The sequence below is a fragment of the Danio rerio genome, chromosome 7 (assembly GCF_049306965.1).
Source record: "Danio rerio strain Tuebingen ecotype United States chromosome 7, GRCz12tu, whole genome shotgun sequence".
Taxonomy (NCBI): Eukaryota; Metazoa; Chordata; class Actinopteri; order Cypriniformes; family Danionidae; genus Danio; species Danio rerio.
In genome coordinates, this window is record NC_133182.1 from 9,737,657 (window position 1) to 9,756,788 (window position 19,132).

The following is a 19,132-nucleotide window of genomic DNA, read 5'->3' on the forward strand; positions in this document are numbered from 1 at the left end:
CGTGAGCTGTTACTACAGAGGGCGGATGATAGACGCGCGCGTATGGCAAGTCGTTTAGCATTTAAACCTTTGTTCTGACTATCCATAAATATATTTAGAGATATCTCTAATTATATTTTGACTAGTCATAATTATAATTCGACTAGTCAAAATATAATTAGAGATATCTCTAAATGAATTTAATTAAATATGAATTAAATATATTTATGGATAGTCAGAACAAAGGTTTAAATGCTAAAACGGCTTGTCATACGCGCGCGTCTGCTTCAGTGAACAGAACCTGCAGGTTGTGACTAATAAAGTAGTAAACAACATTCAGTTTGTGGAACAGAGTGATCTTTCAGGAGCGGCGTGGGAACAGCACTTAGCAGTGGAAATGAAACCGAAAACGTACACATTATTTAAACAATCATATCGCATTTTAGAGTTATGATTACGACGAGCATTAACCCTTTTGAGTACAGAGGTACACAAAAATGCACGTCAACATGATACACTTGATAGCGCCGACATCAGCGACGCCGAGGAAATAGTAAACCTGCCTAAACTGCTGAAAAGAGTCACGACTGTCCTGTGTAATGAAAAGACGGCCACCCTGTCACTCATCATGCCCAACATGAAGACAGCCATCCATAAAAACCTCTCAGACAGATACACATAAGTTCAGGATTATCTTATAGAACTGCTGATTACCTGGAAATGTGGATTTTTTTTGCACACAGAAAAAACACAAGTGACCAAGCAAAGCCTTAAGCCCCTACTGTTAAATTCAATTGAATAGAAAGCTTATTTTTTTTGCACTTTTACTTATATTGTTCCTTTATTTTGTCTCTGTCATTTCAATAATATTTTTAAGAAGTTTTTAAATTGTTTTATTTTCCAGAGACAAGCCTGTTTAATATATTTTCTTAAAGAAGGTTCAGTTTAACAAGTTGAAACAAAAGAAATACATAAAAAATTGTTTACTTGGTAAAATGTGCATTTCAGTTTATTTTAAATTTTTATTCCAAATATCGTGATACATATCGAATCGTGAACATTATATCGTGATACACATCGTATCGTGAGCTGAGTGTATCGTTACACCCCTATCTACTACACATAAGTTTTAATCTAGTAGTGTTAGTTAATGCTTTGTTAATACTGTAAATGATGACCTAAAGTGTTACCAAACTCTCCACTACAGGTGACTTCAGGAAAAAAAAATCCCAGAGATCGCTCAAGACATGAAGTCATGCCTTTTTAATCAATAATCGAGATGAAACGGGATCGGATTGAGTAAGTCGACAGTGTGCTGCAGCGACAGGTGGCTTTGATATGGTGATATCAAAGTTGAAGGAATGTGGCCATTGTTGCGCTCGATCATTAGTGCTTCAGGTAACACGGCTCGCTTTTGTCAGACGGACGATTGTTCTGCGTGGGGGACGGAGATCATAATGCCGTTCGCCATCGCTCAACTTACAGATCCACAGAGAGCGTTCGCTGATCTCCAACTGATCTGACAGACTTCTGGAGGACAGAGGGAATCTGAGCTCCTTTGATGATCAGACTGTTGTTATCAAGCCAAGGGTTTTGATGATGCGTCGGGTTTGAATTGATTGGAGCCCTTTTATGGGTGTAGTACGCATGCTGGTGTGTAACCCAAAAATGGTAAAGCCTAAAATCTGTGGCGTGCCAAGACTACATTTTTAATTATTGTTGTTAAGATAAATATAATTAATAGGAGTTTTACAGCTTTACATTTGACTTTAAAATAAGAATCTAAAAAAGTTTGGTTTAAAAACAATCATGCTCGAAAAACTAAAATAAATATATATTAGGGCTGCATTATATTGGTAAAATCTGATATTGCAACGTTTTATTTTTCTGTGATAAATATTGCGATATGAACACAGTCTCACAAGATCCAAGAGCACTATCTGACAGTTTTCTGGGGAGTCTAACAATATTCAGGTACAGAGATTGAACAATCACAATGCAATAAATGTTTTTTTTTTACTTTGTCTCGTTTTTAGCACACGTCTAAAATTTCTAACAAGTGAAATGATAAGCCAGTGGGGTAAGTAAAAAAATTTGGCTTTTGCTTGAAAATGTAGGTATTTGGACTAGAACAAGACACAAAATTCAAAGTAAGAAAAACATTTATTTCTATAATTTAGATACAATATTGCATATCTTGCAATGTGACTATTGCGGGTGAGCACACTGCAATATCAATGCTGAAACGATATATTGTGCAGCCCTATATACTGTGTACACACGCACCCTCTCTCCCTGTCTCTTTCTCTCTCTCTCTGTCAAAAGTTTGGGGTCAGTTTTTTTATTATTAATTTTATTAATTATAAAGCGCTTTTACAATGTAGATTGTGTCAAAGCAGCTTCACATAAATGGTCATAGTAACTGGATCAGTGTAGTTCAGTTTTTAGTGTTTAAGTTCAGTGTTTTATTGTTTAATTTATTTTTATTAAATAATTAAAATAAAATTATTCTGTTCATCAAAGCGGCATTTATTAAATGTATAAAAAATTGTTAAATAATTATTTATTAAATGTTTATTTATTACTTATTGTATGTAGTTTCAAATGAAACTATTACTTCTGCCATTATTCCTTTTATTAATAATAATAACATTAATTTTAATAGTAATAATAATAATTATTATTATTAGAGTGATTTCTGAAGGATCATGTGACTCTGAAGACTGGAGTAATGAAGCTGAAAATTCATCATTAAAATCACTGGAATAAATGATTAAATTAGATTATAAACTACTCTTGAACAGTTATTTTATAGTAAATAACATTTCACAATTTTTAGTTTTAGTAATGTATTTTTAATGTAACAAATGCAGCCTTGGTGAGCAGGATAAGCTTATTTCAAAACATTTAAAAATCATACTGACCCCAAACTTTTGACCGGCAGTGTGTGTGTGTGTATATATATATATATATATATATATATATATATATATATATATATATATATATATATATATATATATATTAGGGATGGGAAGATTAACCGATATGTATCGATACGCGGTCATGCGCGTGCACGATGCGAGTGCATCGGTAGAGCAGCAGAGGATGAATGAAATTTTGGAAGCAAATCGAGATGCATCGGTTTTTGCGAGATGCATCGGTTTTTCCGAGATACAGCTTATATTTTTAATATAGAATGTATTTTTTATTTATTAACAAGTGTTGTCAACCTGTTTTTGGCGCATAATTTAATCGACCTACTTAAAGTAAGCCTTAGCAACGGATTTGCGGATGTGTACACTTACACTACAACTGTATCAGGTGTGCGGATGAAGCTAGTGGTGCGCCCTCAGAAAGCGCGAGAAGCAAAACAAACATTTTATTCCCCACTGAGTTTTAAATCTAAAGTATGGCAACATTATGGATTTAAGGATGGACGACATGACAGGACAGATGCAATTTGCAAAAGTGTGCCGCGCATCTGTAAAATACACGGGCAGTACGACTAATCTGAAATCTCACTTGAAGCGGCGCCACGGTGTTGTTGTGAAAGCTCCATCTTCCAGTGGACCTCTATTCTGCCGCCCTATGCGCGGATATAACTGAGGACGCGCGTGTGTCGCGGACCTCTATTCTTCCGCCCTATGCGCGGATATAACTGAGGACGTGGGTGTCGCGGACCTCTATTCTGCCACCCTATGCGCGGATATAACTGAGGACAAGCGGGCGCTGATGTAGGTGTCGCGGACATAACTGAGGATGCGGGTGGTAAGGGGGGGTGTTGCGGACGCCGCCCTCTCTATACTTCCGCCCTAGGCGGTCGCCTAGGTCGCCTCTATGGACGTGCCGGCCCTGTTCATCTGCAAAGATATTCAGCCTAGTGTCACGGAGAACGAAGGTTTTGAACACCTCCTTCTGTTAATTTTTATTTAATTACAATAATAATAATATTAATAATAATAATGATAAAAATAATTGGGTGTCACGGTGGCACAGTGGGTAGTTTGACCACCTCACAGCAAGAAGATTGCTGGTTTGTTATATTTTTATTAGCCTGTTGTTTACAGTGACAGTGATGTTTCAAAGCAGCATAACACTGCTAGTTCACGACCTTAAGTTTTGAATATTCAGTGGCAAAATATATCTTTGTAAAACTTGTTTTCATAGTTGAAAAGTTAAATCACAATTCTTGTTGTGCAATGCTAAACCTTTATGTTGAAAGAGTGCAAATATATATATTTTAATATATATTGCACTTATACATTCTCTTTATCTTGAAAATACTTGAATAATATGTGCTATAGGTTCTAAAATGGCCCTCTACTGTAAACTGACACTCTGGCTCTGAGAGAAAAGCCAGTTTGTAAAAAAAGTCTTGGTTTTGCTTGGTTAATAAATAATCAATCAAACTCATTCAATGGCACAGCATCCTCTTTCACATAATCTCATAAACTTGATCTAATTAGTTAGTGCTGAATTATCGCATCGTATCGTGATATGGGTGTGAATCGTATCGTGTCGCATCGCAATATGTCACAAATGTATCGCTAATATATCGGATCGTATTCTTTGTATCGAGATGCGTATCGGATCGGCATTATAGCTTAGATGCCCAACCCTAATATATATATATATATATATATATATATATATATATATATATATATATATACATATATATATATATATATATATATACACGCACGCACGCACGCACGCACGCACGCACGCACACATATACATATATATATATATATATATATATATATATATATATATATATATACATAAAATATATAATATATATATATATATATATATATATATATATATATATATATATATATATATATATATATATATATATATATATATATTAGATGTGTGTGTATATATATATATATATATATATATATATATATATATATATATATATGTATGTATTATTGTTGTCAAAAGTCACTCTCAGCGGTGTTGAAAAATGCACTCAACACTGCACAAAAATGAGTAGGAAATGGACGTTTTTAAAATGGCTGTCCGATTAGTACCAAAGTTGATACTTTTGACAACAATAATACATTGTTATTGGCTGTTTTCACAAATATGCAAACGTGGATCATTTTTGTAGTTGTAATACCGCAAATTACAATTAGACTAGTGAACTAAAGAACTACAACACCCCAAAAACCTAGCAACAACAACAAAAAGTATTTAAGTGAGCATTAGATGTAACGTTACATGGACATCGCAAAAATAAGACCTGTGCAAAAATATTTAAGACCTAGAACAGCAAATTTAAGACTTTTTAAAGCCATAAATTTCGATTTTTTAATTTAAGACTTTTTAACAGTTTTTAAGACCCCGCGGGGACCCTGCTATAAACTGCCACAGGTCATATTTTCCACTACACAATGAGAGATTACTAATTCTGAAATTGATTATTTAATTGTAATAATTGTTATTTTATTTCAGTCAATGAAAATGTTTTTAACCAATAGATTTAGTCTGTTTTCATTTGATAAAATATCCTTGGCGTGTGCATGTTAACACACAACATTGGAGGAGTATGTTGTAGTGTTGTTGTTGCTCAAGGGTTTGCTAATGCTTCATCAGCAAAAAGTGGAGTTACCTTACAATTCAACCAAATGCAGAGACAGTTCATCCACACACAGCAAACTCTACATACACACCAGAGTCGTGCAAGGATTTTTGTTTTCCACAGGGCAATTGTTGCACGCTTTAACTTTTATTGTAAATTTATTGTTTTGTTAGTATATTATTATATGTTCATAGTTATTATAAAGCATGCTGGATGTGTTTTTTAAATATTCTTTATCATATTGTTTTTGTCACGGTTGCAGGTTTGCGCGCTCTTCCGGAGTGTCTGTTTGATCATGTGGGTTTGTTTTGGTTTTGTTGCCCATGTGTATTTGTTTTGGTCACGTGTTATGACGGCACTCAGTTGGTTTGATTAGTTCGCCAGCTGAGGCTCATTATCGTGCCTATATATGTGCAATGTTTTGTCACAAACAAAGAATGCTCAGATGGATCCAAGTGCAAGTGAAAGATAATATTTATTGACACAGTCAAGATAAATGTAAAGAGTGTGTGCGGTGCTAGGGCTAAGAGAAACCAGAGCAGGGATCAGACGGGAAAACAGGGTCCAGAGGTAACTCTGCACGGTCCTGAGCACAGACAAATGCACACATAACGAACTGACAAGGAAACACAGAAAACGTTGCACATATATAGGCACGATAATGAGCCTCAGCTGGCGAACTAATCAAACCAACTGAGTGCCGTCATAACACGTGACCAAAACAAATACACGTGGGCAACAAAACCAAAACAAACCCACATGATCAAACAGACACTCCGGAAGAGCGCACAAACCTGCAACCGTGACAGTTTTAGTATGTGTTTATTGTGTCAGATTGCTACTGCCCTAATCTAATTGTCCCTGGTGGGATTGAAAAACTTAAACTTCAAGATGAACTTACTTGTGACCTCCTGCAGGAAGTCCAGACAGGGCCGGCTGTTGTCAGACATGCTAACAGAAACGGCGACCGGCGTCTGGCCCTCGTAGTTCCTCATGTTGGTGTCAGCTCCGTACGTGTAGAGCATCTGCGCGCACTGCACATCGTCTCTGAGGGCCGACAGGTGCAGCGGCGTCTGCCCGTCCTCCAGCCGGCCCAGGTTAGTGTCGGCCCCGCGCTGCAAGAACATGCGGCAGTACGAGTGGTTGCCCTTAATGACGGCGTAGCGAAGCAGGAAGCCGTTCTGGATGTCGATGTTAGCGTTGTGATCCAGCAGGATGCGCACGCAGCTGGAGCGCTCGCGAATGATGGCGAGCTGGAGCGGCGTGGTGCCTTTGTCGCTGAGAGGATCCACCTCGGCTTTGAACTCCAGGAGGAGCCGCACAAAGGAGTCGCGGCCGTAATGAGCGGCCACATGCAGAGGTGTCCAGCCGTCGTTGCTCTTGGCGTTGATGATGTCGCTGCGGTACTCAGATTCCAGCATGAGGCGGGCGATGCGGGCGCGGCCATGCATGGCAGCGTAATGCAGAGCGGTGAAGCCTCCAATGAAGTCTTTCACGGTGGGATCCGCTAAGGAGGACAAGAGGAAGATGAACAGAAGACTAGATTGATTAAACTGAACAAAAAGATATAGAATTACATATTTATTAGGCCTAAAAATAGAAATCCTATAATTTATATGACCTTATTTGGTACAATAAAGCATTTTGAGAACATAAAAAAATAGCTCAAATTCTATCAATAAAACGACACGTGAAACTGGATTAGCATTTTATAATTAGTGCTGTTCTTCATATTTATATAATAAGTAGGGGTGTCACGATTTCGATTATCGAATCAAAAAATAGAATCGTTGATGCTGCCACACCCCCATGTCACGTCAGCTTGACTTGCCAAGTGGGAAAAAAAAAACGGCTTGTAGAAGTGCTTGTTAAACTGCAGAAGCAGGAGACCCGTCGACAGAGCTTAAACCCTCTCCTCTTTCAATGAAGTCGCCGGTGTTTAAGCATTTTGTATTTCCAGTGAGTTATGTTGACAGCGTTCGTGTTGTCGACAAAAAAAAACCCACAGTTTTGCAAGCTCTGCTATGTACGTATTACGTACGGTTCGTCCGATAGACAACACCGGCATCGCGATCCTCCGCCCGCCCCCGTTGCAAATCCGCTCGCGAAAAGTACACACTCAGGCCCTGTTTACATTGTCTTTGTTTTTAAATGGCATTTTAGAACGACAACGATTTGACATCCACAGTGGCGTGTAGCATTTCTGAGCAGCCCTCCTTCCTCTCTACCTCTGAAAATGCACATCACGTGACCACACAGACACAGATGCACACACAGCCATGCACTCGAGACAGCAGGTCCAGGCAGTCAGAGGACTGCTTCAATCTTTCACTCACTTGTACTTGGTCATTTTAGCGAACACCTCAGATACTGTTGGCTGGTTCCTGTTGGTTGTGCGTCTTTTTTACCGACGCCATTATAACGACACAGATCACTGCCTATTCACGAGTCCCGCAGAAAAAGTGATTGACAGGTGGTAATTATGTGTGTATCTTGCCTTTATTCATTTACTGTATGATTTGTTTATGGGTAAAACAGACCATGCAGGTCAGGTAGTTTAAACGGTAGGCTACAAATAATTAATTGGTCATTAATTAATTAATTATTCATAATCGAAAATCGAATCGAATCGTGCCTTTAGAATCGAAAATGTAATCGAATCGAGGATTTGGAGGATCGTGACACCTTTAATAATAAGATAATATTTTTCAGATAAAATCAAGTAGCTGAAAGAAAAACAAATCGTATTATATTTTAAATGCAGAGCGGCGAAGCTTCCGATGAAGTCCTTCACTGTGGGATCTTCTGAGGAGGATGAGTGGATGAAACTAATCGCGGATGAACCCGACGAGACTAATATAACTGACTTAAAGCAAGCTTAAATCAGATGATGTAGAATAACATATTTAGTAGGCCTAAAAATGGATAGGTTATGATTTTTATGACTTTTTTGGAAGAGCTTTTGGGACTGTTTCAAATTCTATCATTGTAAATGCCATGTGAAATTGGATCAATTAAATAAGCATATTATAATTACTGATGTTCTTGTTGTTAATATAATAAAGTTATCGGTTTTCTAATCGAAAGAAAAAAACTAATTTATTAAACTCAGGGTTCATACCCATTTTTACTACTATAATTCCAGAACTTTTCCAAGACTTTTCCAAAACTTTCAAGTGAATATTCATGACCTAATGTTTCATGTAATGTCTACGTACAAGTGGTTAATAAGAAAAAAAATTCTAAATTCAAATATATTACAGCATATAAAAAAATAAGTGATACGGTAATATGGTATACCGCGGGATCTAAAAATAGCAACGTGTCAGTTTCAATATCGTTATACCGTCATAAACAATGCATTTATATAGGAGACAAGTATAAAATATTATTTATTTAATGCCTAAAAATGCGCATGCGTGATTGCCATCATGGGACAGTGTGGAGGAAAAGAGAGAGAGAGAGAGAAAGAGAGAGAGAGAGAAAGAGAGAGAGAGAGAGAGAGAGAGAGAGAGAGAGAGAGAGAGAGAGGTGAGATAAGATGGCGAGTCGCACACCAAGTGACCTGCTCTCGAAAAAGAACATAACCTGCAGTTTGGCAGTATTTCGGGCTTCGACCGAACAAGAATTGAGACGTGGTAAATACGAACTAGAGGACTGCATTCCCGCTGCTGTACCGCAGGAGCCACGGGACCCGACCAGATTTCTTGCGGTGCGGGAATAAATGTCCAAATAAAGGGAGCGAGCATGCGCGCTTCCGCGTGGATGCTGTTTGTGTATGTGTGTGAACGAGAGAGCGTGGTGCTGTGTATCCCTTGTTTGGTTGTTTGGTTATGTGTGTGTGTGTGAGAATCAGAAAGAGCGTGGTGCTGTGTGTCTATGTGTGTGTGTGTTATACAGACAGCGCATAGATCTCTAATATGAACGAGACAATTTGCAAATAGTGCAACAAACAGGTGACCGCAAACCTAAGGTCGCTTACAGTGTTGTAAAATGCGTGGGTCTATTAAGGGGCGAGGCTGCAGTTTTCTGTGTCTGTGTGTGTGTGTGAAGCGGAGAGGGAGAGACAGAAAAGAGGAGCGGCTTTTCGCAATGGGGCTGTTTTCAGTGATGTTTCCTCTTTAGTGACTGATTTTGTTGTACCACACAGAGAGTAATAAATGATTGGGCCAAGTCTGAGCCTTACATCATAAATATTTTTATTATGCCTGGTACCACCGTATACTGAGGTAAAGTAGGGAGGAGGTTTGACGGTATCAAAATTTGGATACTGCCCAAGCCTAATATGTGATAATCTCTGTAGTTTATGCTTATTTTATACCTGTAAAATAGTTTTTAGAAAATATCTTGTGTGAACATTTTTAGAAATGTTGGCTTGTGTCTACTCAAGACTTGTTGAATTAGCACAAATGTAGCAACCACATTATCTTACCTCTGTAGCTAGAGATTGTTTCTGGACATGACACTCAAAATGTCTCTTGAATTACGATGAATGCAAGTGAAAGAGGTGAAGCTGAAACTGCAAGTTGCTTTTTGCCCCAAACAGAGAATGTCACGTGAAGGGATAGACATCGCAATTGTTTTTGAAATTTAAAACAGAATTATTATCTCAAATGTATTCAAGATATTAGTTAAACATATTTCCATGACTTTTTCAAAACATTTTGGGTTTATTTATTTTTCCAAAACTTTTCCAGGCCTGGAAAATGCCTTGCCAAAATTCCATAATTTTTCCAGGACCGTATGAACCCTGTATATTTTAAAATAGTGCTGGGCAAAAATGAATCTTGATTCAAAATAATTTATTTTTGACATATTATATGTGTGCATTATATATATTTATAGAATTTTTATCATATTCATATATACTTTGTCTAAATATAAATAAACTTTTTCTCATATACAGTTGAAGTTAAAATTATTAGCCCCCCTATTATTATTTCCCCAATTTCTGTTTAACGGAGAGAAGACGTTTTTCAACAAATTCCTTAACATGAACTTGAGTTTTCATAACTCATTTCTATTAACTGATTTATTTTAACTTTGCCATGATAATGGTACATAATAATTGACTAGATATTTTTCAAGACACTTCTATATAGCTTAAAGTGACATTTAAAGACTTCACTAGATTAATTAGGTTAACTAGGCAGGATAGGGTAATTAAGCAAGTTATTGTATAACTATAGTTTGTTCTGTAGATTATCGGGAAAAAAAATAGGGTCCCACTTTATATTAAATGGCCTTAACTAATATGTAATTACACAGGAATTGATAGTTTGTTACAATGTACTTATTGTGTAAATACATGTATTTACTGTGTACTTATGCTTGATTAAATACATGTATGTAATTACATCTGTAATTAAATTTTGTAATTACATTTGTAAATACACTGACCATCCCTTACACCTTAACCCACCCTTAAACCTACCCATACCACCAAACCTGTCCATAACCCAACCTCTATCCCAACTCAAAAGCACCACAAGTGTTCCCAAATACATTATAAACACAGTAAGTACATCGTATTTATTTATTTTTTTTACATAGTAGTTAAGGCCACTTAATATAAAGCGGGACCAAAAATAGCTTAAAGGGGCTAATAATTTTGACCTTAAATAGTTTTTTGAAAAATAAAATAAATAAATAAATAAGACTTTCTCCTAAAGAAAAAAAAAATATTACCAGACTTACTGTGAAAATTTCCTTGCTCTATTAACACCAATTGGGAAATATTTAAAAAAGAAAAAAAATTTCAAAAGGAGGACTAATAATTCTTCAACTGTATATGCATGCATGCATGCACGTGTGTATTTTTTATATACATAATAAACACACAGCACACACACATACATGTCAAAACAAACTTTTATTTTGGATGCGATTGATTTTTGCCCAGTACTATTTTAAAATATTAAATTTGACTTTTAACGCTTTTAAAATAATAATACTAAATAATTATTGTTATTTACTTTTGAATAATTTTTTGCCACATGACTAGACTGATTAAACTAATTTCATAGCTATATATAATTTAATAAATCGCTTATTTATTAGGGCTAAAAAGGGAAATGCTATGATTTATATGACTTTTTGGGGAAGGTGCAACCACATGAATATTCAGACATTGAATGTTTGGAAAAATAAATCAAATTCTAACATTACAAAATGTTATAATTGCTTTTATTCTTGATATTAAAGATGCAATAGGACAACTGCGATAATGTTAACCGGCAAGCATAAATCTCTGAAACACAGTCCCACCTCTGCCGTCCAAAGCCTTTAGTTGAAATCTGCATTTGCTGACAGTTTGAGCTACTTATTGGAATTATGGGAGATGTCAGCCAGAAACTATTTTAATTGGATGAACATTTTTTAGTTTTATGCCTTACCCAGAAAATAAAAATACATTTAAATACATTTAGATCATTTACTTTAATCAATACTATTGGAATGTGAAGAGACTTTCAACCAGCACAACAAAAAGTGTTGACAATCACCTACTGCACCTTTATTATAATATATTATTTTAAGTATATTTTCCAACAAAGTCAAATAATCAAAAGAAAAGCCAATATTACTTAATATTTGATAGATTTTTATACTTTTATGACAACAATTATAATTATTATTAATTATTTGTTTTTAATTATTTTTAAAATACAGCTAGATCATTAAATAGTTACGCATTTATTATTTTTATTTATTATTAGCTTGGCAATAAATCAGATAACATAGTAATATTTTTATGCTATCTATTTTCACCCTCTGATTTGAACTAAATGTATTCTGAATCTCAGCACAGAAAGCAATGCGACTGCACAGTGGATCATTCTTGACAAAAATAGTCTGTTTTATTGCGCCCCCTAATGTTACGCATGCATTACTACACTCATACATAAGCATTCACTCTCAGAAATAAAGGTACAAAAGCTGCCAATGCGGCAGTACCTTTTAGAAAGGAACACATTTGTACCTAAATGGTCTGCATTGACACCTTTAAAGGATATAGTAGTAGCTAAACAGTAGCTTTCTTATTTTTTAGGCACATATGTGTACCTTTAATGCACAAACATTAACTGTTGGCAGCGTTTGTCTATGAAAGTACCAGTTGAACACCAGTCCGGTATTTTAAAGCATAATAGATGACCAGAAGAGATGCGGAAGCTAATGACATAATAAATCACATCAGGCACAATAATAACCTGGATTATCAGAATTGTTCTACTGAGAAAAAGATCTTGATCATTTCAAAATCATAATTACACAATTACATGAGAAGATTCCCACCTACAATTAAGTAGTGCCTAATCAAAGGGTAATTGAGTTCACTAAAATGTATTTAAAAATTGAACTTGTTTTATTTTAGTTAGATGCCAAAGCAATATTTCTAAAATTCATTAAGTTTACCTTAAACGAGCAAAACTAAAACGAAAAGGCAGAGTGAAAAATAAAAACTGCACATAAAGAAATTAAATAAAATAAGAAGAAAACATTCACACCACCATCCCCTTCACATAAAAAATACAAAACATTAATATAAATATATACAGGGCTTGACGTTAACGCCCGTCACACAGGGCTACATCGTCAACGCTTGACAGAGGGCGTGTCGAAAGTTGGGGCTGATGCGATCGTCGTAGCCGCATCAGTCAATGAAATTAGTCAGCAATAGGCCACTGTCTGAGCTGGTGTATTTGCATACAGCAATCTGATTGGCTTTCCGTCGGCGCTTGAAAAGTTAAACAAGTCTCAACTTCTGCAGTGAGCAACGCCTCTGAAGCAGCGCTGACGGATCCACAATGCAGTTCGGCAACGCCTGACGTCACCCATTAAAAGCAATTGGGAAGAGTTGAAGCTGTGCCCCGTGTGAATGTGTGTGAACATCACTAGCCACTCTCCATTTTCACTAGCCACAATTTTATTGTTAGGAAAACATATTTTATATGCATAAATTTGACTTTAACATGCTAAAATGACTTGATTTTGGGTCATGTCCGCATGCATTTCACTTTGTGTGTTGTGCATGACCTTGCTCAATGTGCATGAGCATATGGGTTGTGGTTTCATAGCAATTAGTTTTTATTTCACATGACTTTTCAGGGTTCAAAATTAAGGATTTACCATTAATTATTTAATTTATCTCTGACCACACCAACAATAAATTATTATTTCTTAGCCATACATTTTAAATAATGTGTCAAAACAAGCAAAATATAGCTCTATACATACACTTTTTTATTAAACAAAACTTTTCTTTTTAAAAATGATATTGTCATGTATCTGAAACAATGCATAGTCTGTGTCCTGGTCAAAGGTCTCAGATCACCAGTTAACTAAACGGGAAGTCAATCTCCTATTAAAGCAATCTTATTGTACAAAATATAGCTAAACCATACATTAACAAAAACAACTAATGCCTAGTTCAGACTGCGTGATTTTAGCCCTGATTTTGGCTCGCCGATAGGTTTTGAGAAATCGTCGACAAATGCCTGAAATCACGGGCAAATCGCTGCTCGTGCACGTGAGTGACAATCACACAGTATGAACTTTCAAAGACGCGATCTGAGAGAATCACCGATGAGTCGCCGATGCCTGTGAGATATTTGTCATGCTAAATATCTGGAGCTGTCGGCAATTCAAATCATGCCGTGTGAATTGAGTTTTGACTGAAAATAACATCAGCGATCGCCTACAGCCAACGAGAGAGCAGCTTTCACTTGTGTGTGCGTGTGTGTATACCTGCTGCAGGCCAGCGGGAGGCTGGGGGAGAAGTTAAAAGCGCTCTTTTTCGGTTTATTTGTACCCATGAAATGGAGGAAAAACTAGTGGAGGTTTGACAGGACTCAGGAGCAACCGTGTCTGTTTGACATTTCATAGAGAAAGAAATTCGCTTAATATCAACTTAAGTTGAGGGGAAATGGCTAATTCCCTTTAAACCCAGATGAGCAAACATGTACATGTTCAACCCCATTAAAGGCTTCTTTCTCATTATGTACTTAATAACAAAAGATATACTACGTGTTTTTGGCTGTGAGACGTAGTTTGGACGAAGTTGTCGGCGATTCTCCCTATAGTAAAGTCATGCAATGTGAAAGCCCCTGTCGCCGATCCATCTTGCAGTGTAAACAAAGCAGCGACGAAACGCAAGCCCAGATAGTCATGCAGTGTGAAAACATCTGTGACACGACTACTTTGAAAATCATGCAGTCTGAACTCGGCATAAGCAAAAGAAAGCAGGTGGAAAACATAGCGCGTGTGATAATTAAAGGATGGTCGCGCTACGTTAGGCCTGTTAATAATCTATTCAAAGAATGGTGAAAGTGAATGGTGGAAGTGACCCCTGCTGCTTACAAAAACACATCTTTTTACAAATTAGGAGCTCTTGAAAGAAGGAGTACTGTGGGTGCACGAGCATCACCTTTTGTCAAGTCTATTTCAAAGAGAACCGATGAATTGCACCAATTGCATTTTCAGGAAAGGAAACGGGAGCACGCACGCTTTTTAAACAGCCAAGCGCATTACCTCACCTGTGCACGTAAGAGTTATCATCCTCTCATTCGCTATTCATCTGCTTTCTTTTGCTCACGCGAACACAATTACTTTTGTCAGTCATGCTGCTTCTCGATTTTAGGATCACATTTGCACGCATACTGGGCCATCTTTATTGTAGAACCCTGCTTTTAAGACAACTACAATTCAAAAATTATTTCCAACAAGTGGCTAGTCGGAGTGTCTGTCTAATCTACCACAGCTGAAATTTGGCGGGTTGGCGGGTGTTAATGAAAATGATTATTAAACATTATGTGTAGATTTTCAAAAATGTTTTTTTTTTATTGTTTATATATTTTATATATCTTTGTGGTCTTTATTGACTGTTGTTAAGGATGATCAAAATAACCGATTAACCGTTAACTGAAAAGTACGAAAAAGTACGAATAGGGACAATAACAAAATGCCTGAGTGACCCTAGGAAGACCTTATGATGATGAATGTTTGAATTAACATAGTTTTAAAAGTCACACTGAATGCTTTAATAAAATAATTTACCTCCATGCTCGAGGAAGACGCGCACGCAGCGCTCCTTGCCCTTTGCTGCAGAGAAGTGCAGCAGCGTCCAGCCGTTGGCGTCTCTGATCTTGGGCGAGTAGCCCTGCTCCAGCATCTTGCGGACGGTGTAAACATCGCCCGCCGCCACCGCTGCCTGGATCTGCAGCTCCTCCTGCAGCTCTGGGTTCCTTCTGCAGTGATGGTTCAGCATCCTGTCACATCGCGCAGTACTGCCGGCAGACGCTGCTGTGTCCCTGCACACACACGGACACGATAAAGTGAAAACAATAGGCAAGCTCATCACTGTGAATCAAGGGACGAATAATTAAACATGCAAAGCTATATTAAAGTGCAAAAAAACTGTTTTCAAAACTTTTAATTCACCATCTGAGTGATCACACAAACAGACAATCGTGTTTTTAGACTCAAGCTAACAATGAGTATTTTCTAATACTGATTAAATCAGTTTAGAATATTTTCTCATTCATTTGCCAACTATATTATAAATGAAGAAAACCAAACAGATAAATTTATTCTATATAAGGTTATATTGATTTCTAAATATTCTAATATTCTTTAAAATAAAATACAATAAAAAATTCAGAAATTATATATATATATATATATATATATATATATGTGTGTGTGTGTTGCAAAAAATATTACAATCTACAACATTTCAAACTAAATATTACATTTTTTTCTCTTGATTTTTGCTATTTTTGAACATTTTATTTAACATTTTGCCAAACATACTAATTTCTGAACCAATATTGTAAGTTATTTTGTTAAAATAGCTTAATGTATATGTACAAATATAATATTGTAAAGCATACACACACACACACACACACACACACACACACACACACACACACACACACACACACACACACACACACACACACACACACACACACACACACACACACACACACACACACACACACACACACACACACACAGTTAGCCAATAACTTGCCAAATTAACCAAACTTGGCTAGTTAAATTGCACTTAAACTGAATACTTGTATCTTGAAAAATATCTAATTAAATACTGTCATCATCAAGACAAATAAATTAGCTATCAAAACTATTGTTTAAAATTGTGTTGAAAAAAACTTGAATATAAGAACTTGGGAAACATCTGAAACAAAAAAAATAAATAAATAAAAATCACAGGAGGGCTAATAATTTGGTCTTCAAATGTATATATAACAAAATTCCAATCATCAGACAATAGCTCTGTAGATAAGAATTATAATTTATTATCATTAAATAAAATGTAGGGATTACTAATATATTACAAAAACAAATAATTTAATTTTTAATTCAATTGTATTACAAACTAGTTACATTTCACCATTGTTAAATTTATTATTTTAAAATTTGACAATATTCAAAATTATTTTACATTTATATGTAAAATATTTGGTCGTTCTTTATATCTAAGAGGACCACATGATGGTTTGACAGACTAAATATAAGCTAAAAACTTTTTATCTTAGATTTTTGAAAAAGGAAACCTCCATACTTCGCTTTTAAAATGATTTTGCATAGGGATGCACCGATCGATCTGCCGGAGATCGATCGATCGATCGGTACTCGCTGACCTGGTCGATCTCATGAACTAATCACAAGTGTTTATGTTAGTTGGACATGAGCAAAATATTTGAATGACCTTACATGCATTTAGGTCTTTTAACATCAAAGAACTGAAAGTTCTGTGTTTTTGACAATATTGCAAGTTTAATAAAACATGGCTGAAAGTATAACATACAATTAATAATAATAAAAAAAACATTAAAATATTTTTTGACATGAATATTTAATAATATAACATCTTGTAATTTACTTATTACAATCAACAGTACTTTATAGACATACTTCCTATTAGTAAAGTAGGATTTATAGGAAATAGATTTATAGGTGTGCATTTTAACTTCCTATGCATCAAATATACGCTTCAAACATTTCTTGATTGAGACATGTTGAATTTTTTTAAATCATTTGCAACGTTTCCAAACTGCATTGTTAGTTTTATAATTACTTATTATAATCTTATAATAAATACCTATTTATAGTGGTTATAAGAGACGTGTTTAGGGGGTTATATGCAGTATCCTTCATTTATTATATTGGCTAAGGAGAGATCTCCACTTAAGTGTTATACCTAGAGGGAAAAGAGGGTTTGAGGGTTTTATGCATTATAAAGCTTAACGCATCCGAATCGGTACTCATTATCAGCCAATCACCATGAAAAGGAATCAGTACTCGGTATCGGCTGCAAAAATCCTGATCAGAGCATCAGTAATCTTGCAATACTTTTGCAGGAAAAGTGAATAGTTAAAATATGGAAATACTGACATACTGGAAATATTATTCTCCGTACAAAGCCACTAAACCCTACACAAACAACATAAGACAACACATCGAAATGCCAGAAATTACTTTAAAATCTATTTAAAGCAAACAAAAAAAAAACCCAGCTATATGTGAAATTACCATTCATTAATGTCTTGTCGATCTGAAACAGCCTGTGTGTTCTGCATCCATATTCACATCCACTTCAGATCTCCATTCTAGACATGAAGAATGCAGAAACATCAGTATTTGAATGCACACACACATATAACTCAATACACACACACACACATCATTTTTACATGCATTAACGCGTATAAATGCAGATGCATCACATTCAATTAGCCAAATCTAAGCGACGACGTCTTATTTACACAATTATCCGTCACATTACATTGAACATTTCTCTAATACTAACCTCAGCATTCAATATTTACAACCACCCATCAGTTCTTAATGTTATTGTCTTTCATTTTGTGAAAAACGAGCATTTGAATACTTACATTCACCTTTAAACACACACAGATTCGCTAACATAAACGACACACACCACAAACGACCCGAGTTTCTCCATCACCACGGTAAATAAAAGGTAAACAATTGATGTTTGCAGCAGCTGCTCCACTGAGAACAATGAATCTGTTAGCTGGTGCGCTAAAGCAGCTAAAATGAGCCTCAAACAAACACCAAACCGGCTCTTTTAAAAGCCAGGAGTAACTAACTTAATCTGAACACCACTCAAACACATAACACGTTAACACTCATATCGAGGACTAAAGTGAGGCAGAATTCGCTAAACTCTCTGACTGACATGCACAGTTACTACATTAGCATTGTTAGCTTTTAGCCAGCGGTTATTGACCATTTTCAGAACAACACCGCTTTTAAAGTTACTCAAACTCTCTTAACCTTCACCTAGAGGAAACGTCAAACAATATCGGCTCAATTAAGGCCATAATGGCACAGGGGACAAATATAGAAAATATATATAACATACATACAGAGTACAAATACAGTCAGGTAGCCATGAACATCTCCAAGGCTTCAAACCGCAACGCCCAATCAGATTCGAGCTGTCAAATACGTCACGCCTACATCATAATGCTGTAAAAGCAGTACGCCGCTTGGCATATT

The 19,132-nt window shown here is 36.0% G+C and overlaps 1 protein-coding gene across 1 annotated transcript in view; it reads right to left on the minus strand.

The window, feature by feature from the left end:
- asb7 (ankyrin repeat and SOCS box containing 7) overlaps positions 1–19,055 on the minus strand; it is a 30,458-nt gene extending 11,403 nt beyond the window's left edge. The window contains 4 exon segments of the mRNA NM_214730.2: positions 6,483–7,088; positions 15,635–15,888; positions 18,140–18,216; positions 19,000–19,055. Of these exon segments, the coding sequence (NP_999895.1) occupies positions 6,483–7,088; positions 15,635–15,845 (817 nt within the window). The 5' untranslated portion in view covers positions 15,846–15,888; positions 18,140–18,216; positions 19,000–19,055.
- Between the last annotated feature and the right edge of the window lie 77 nt (positions 19,056–19,132).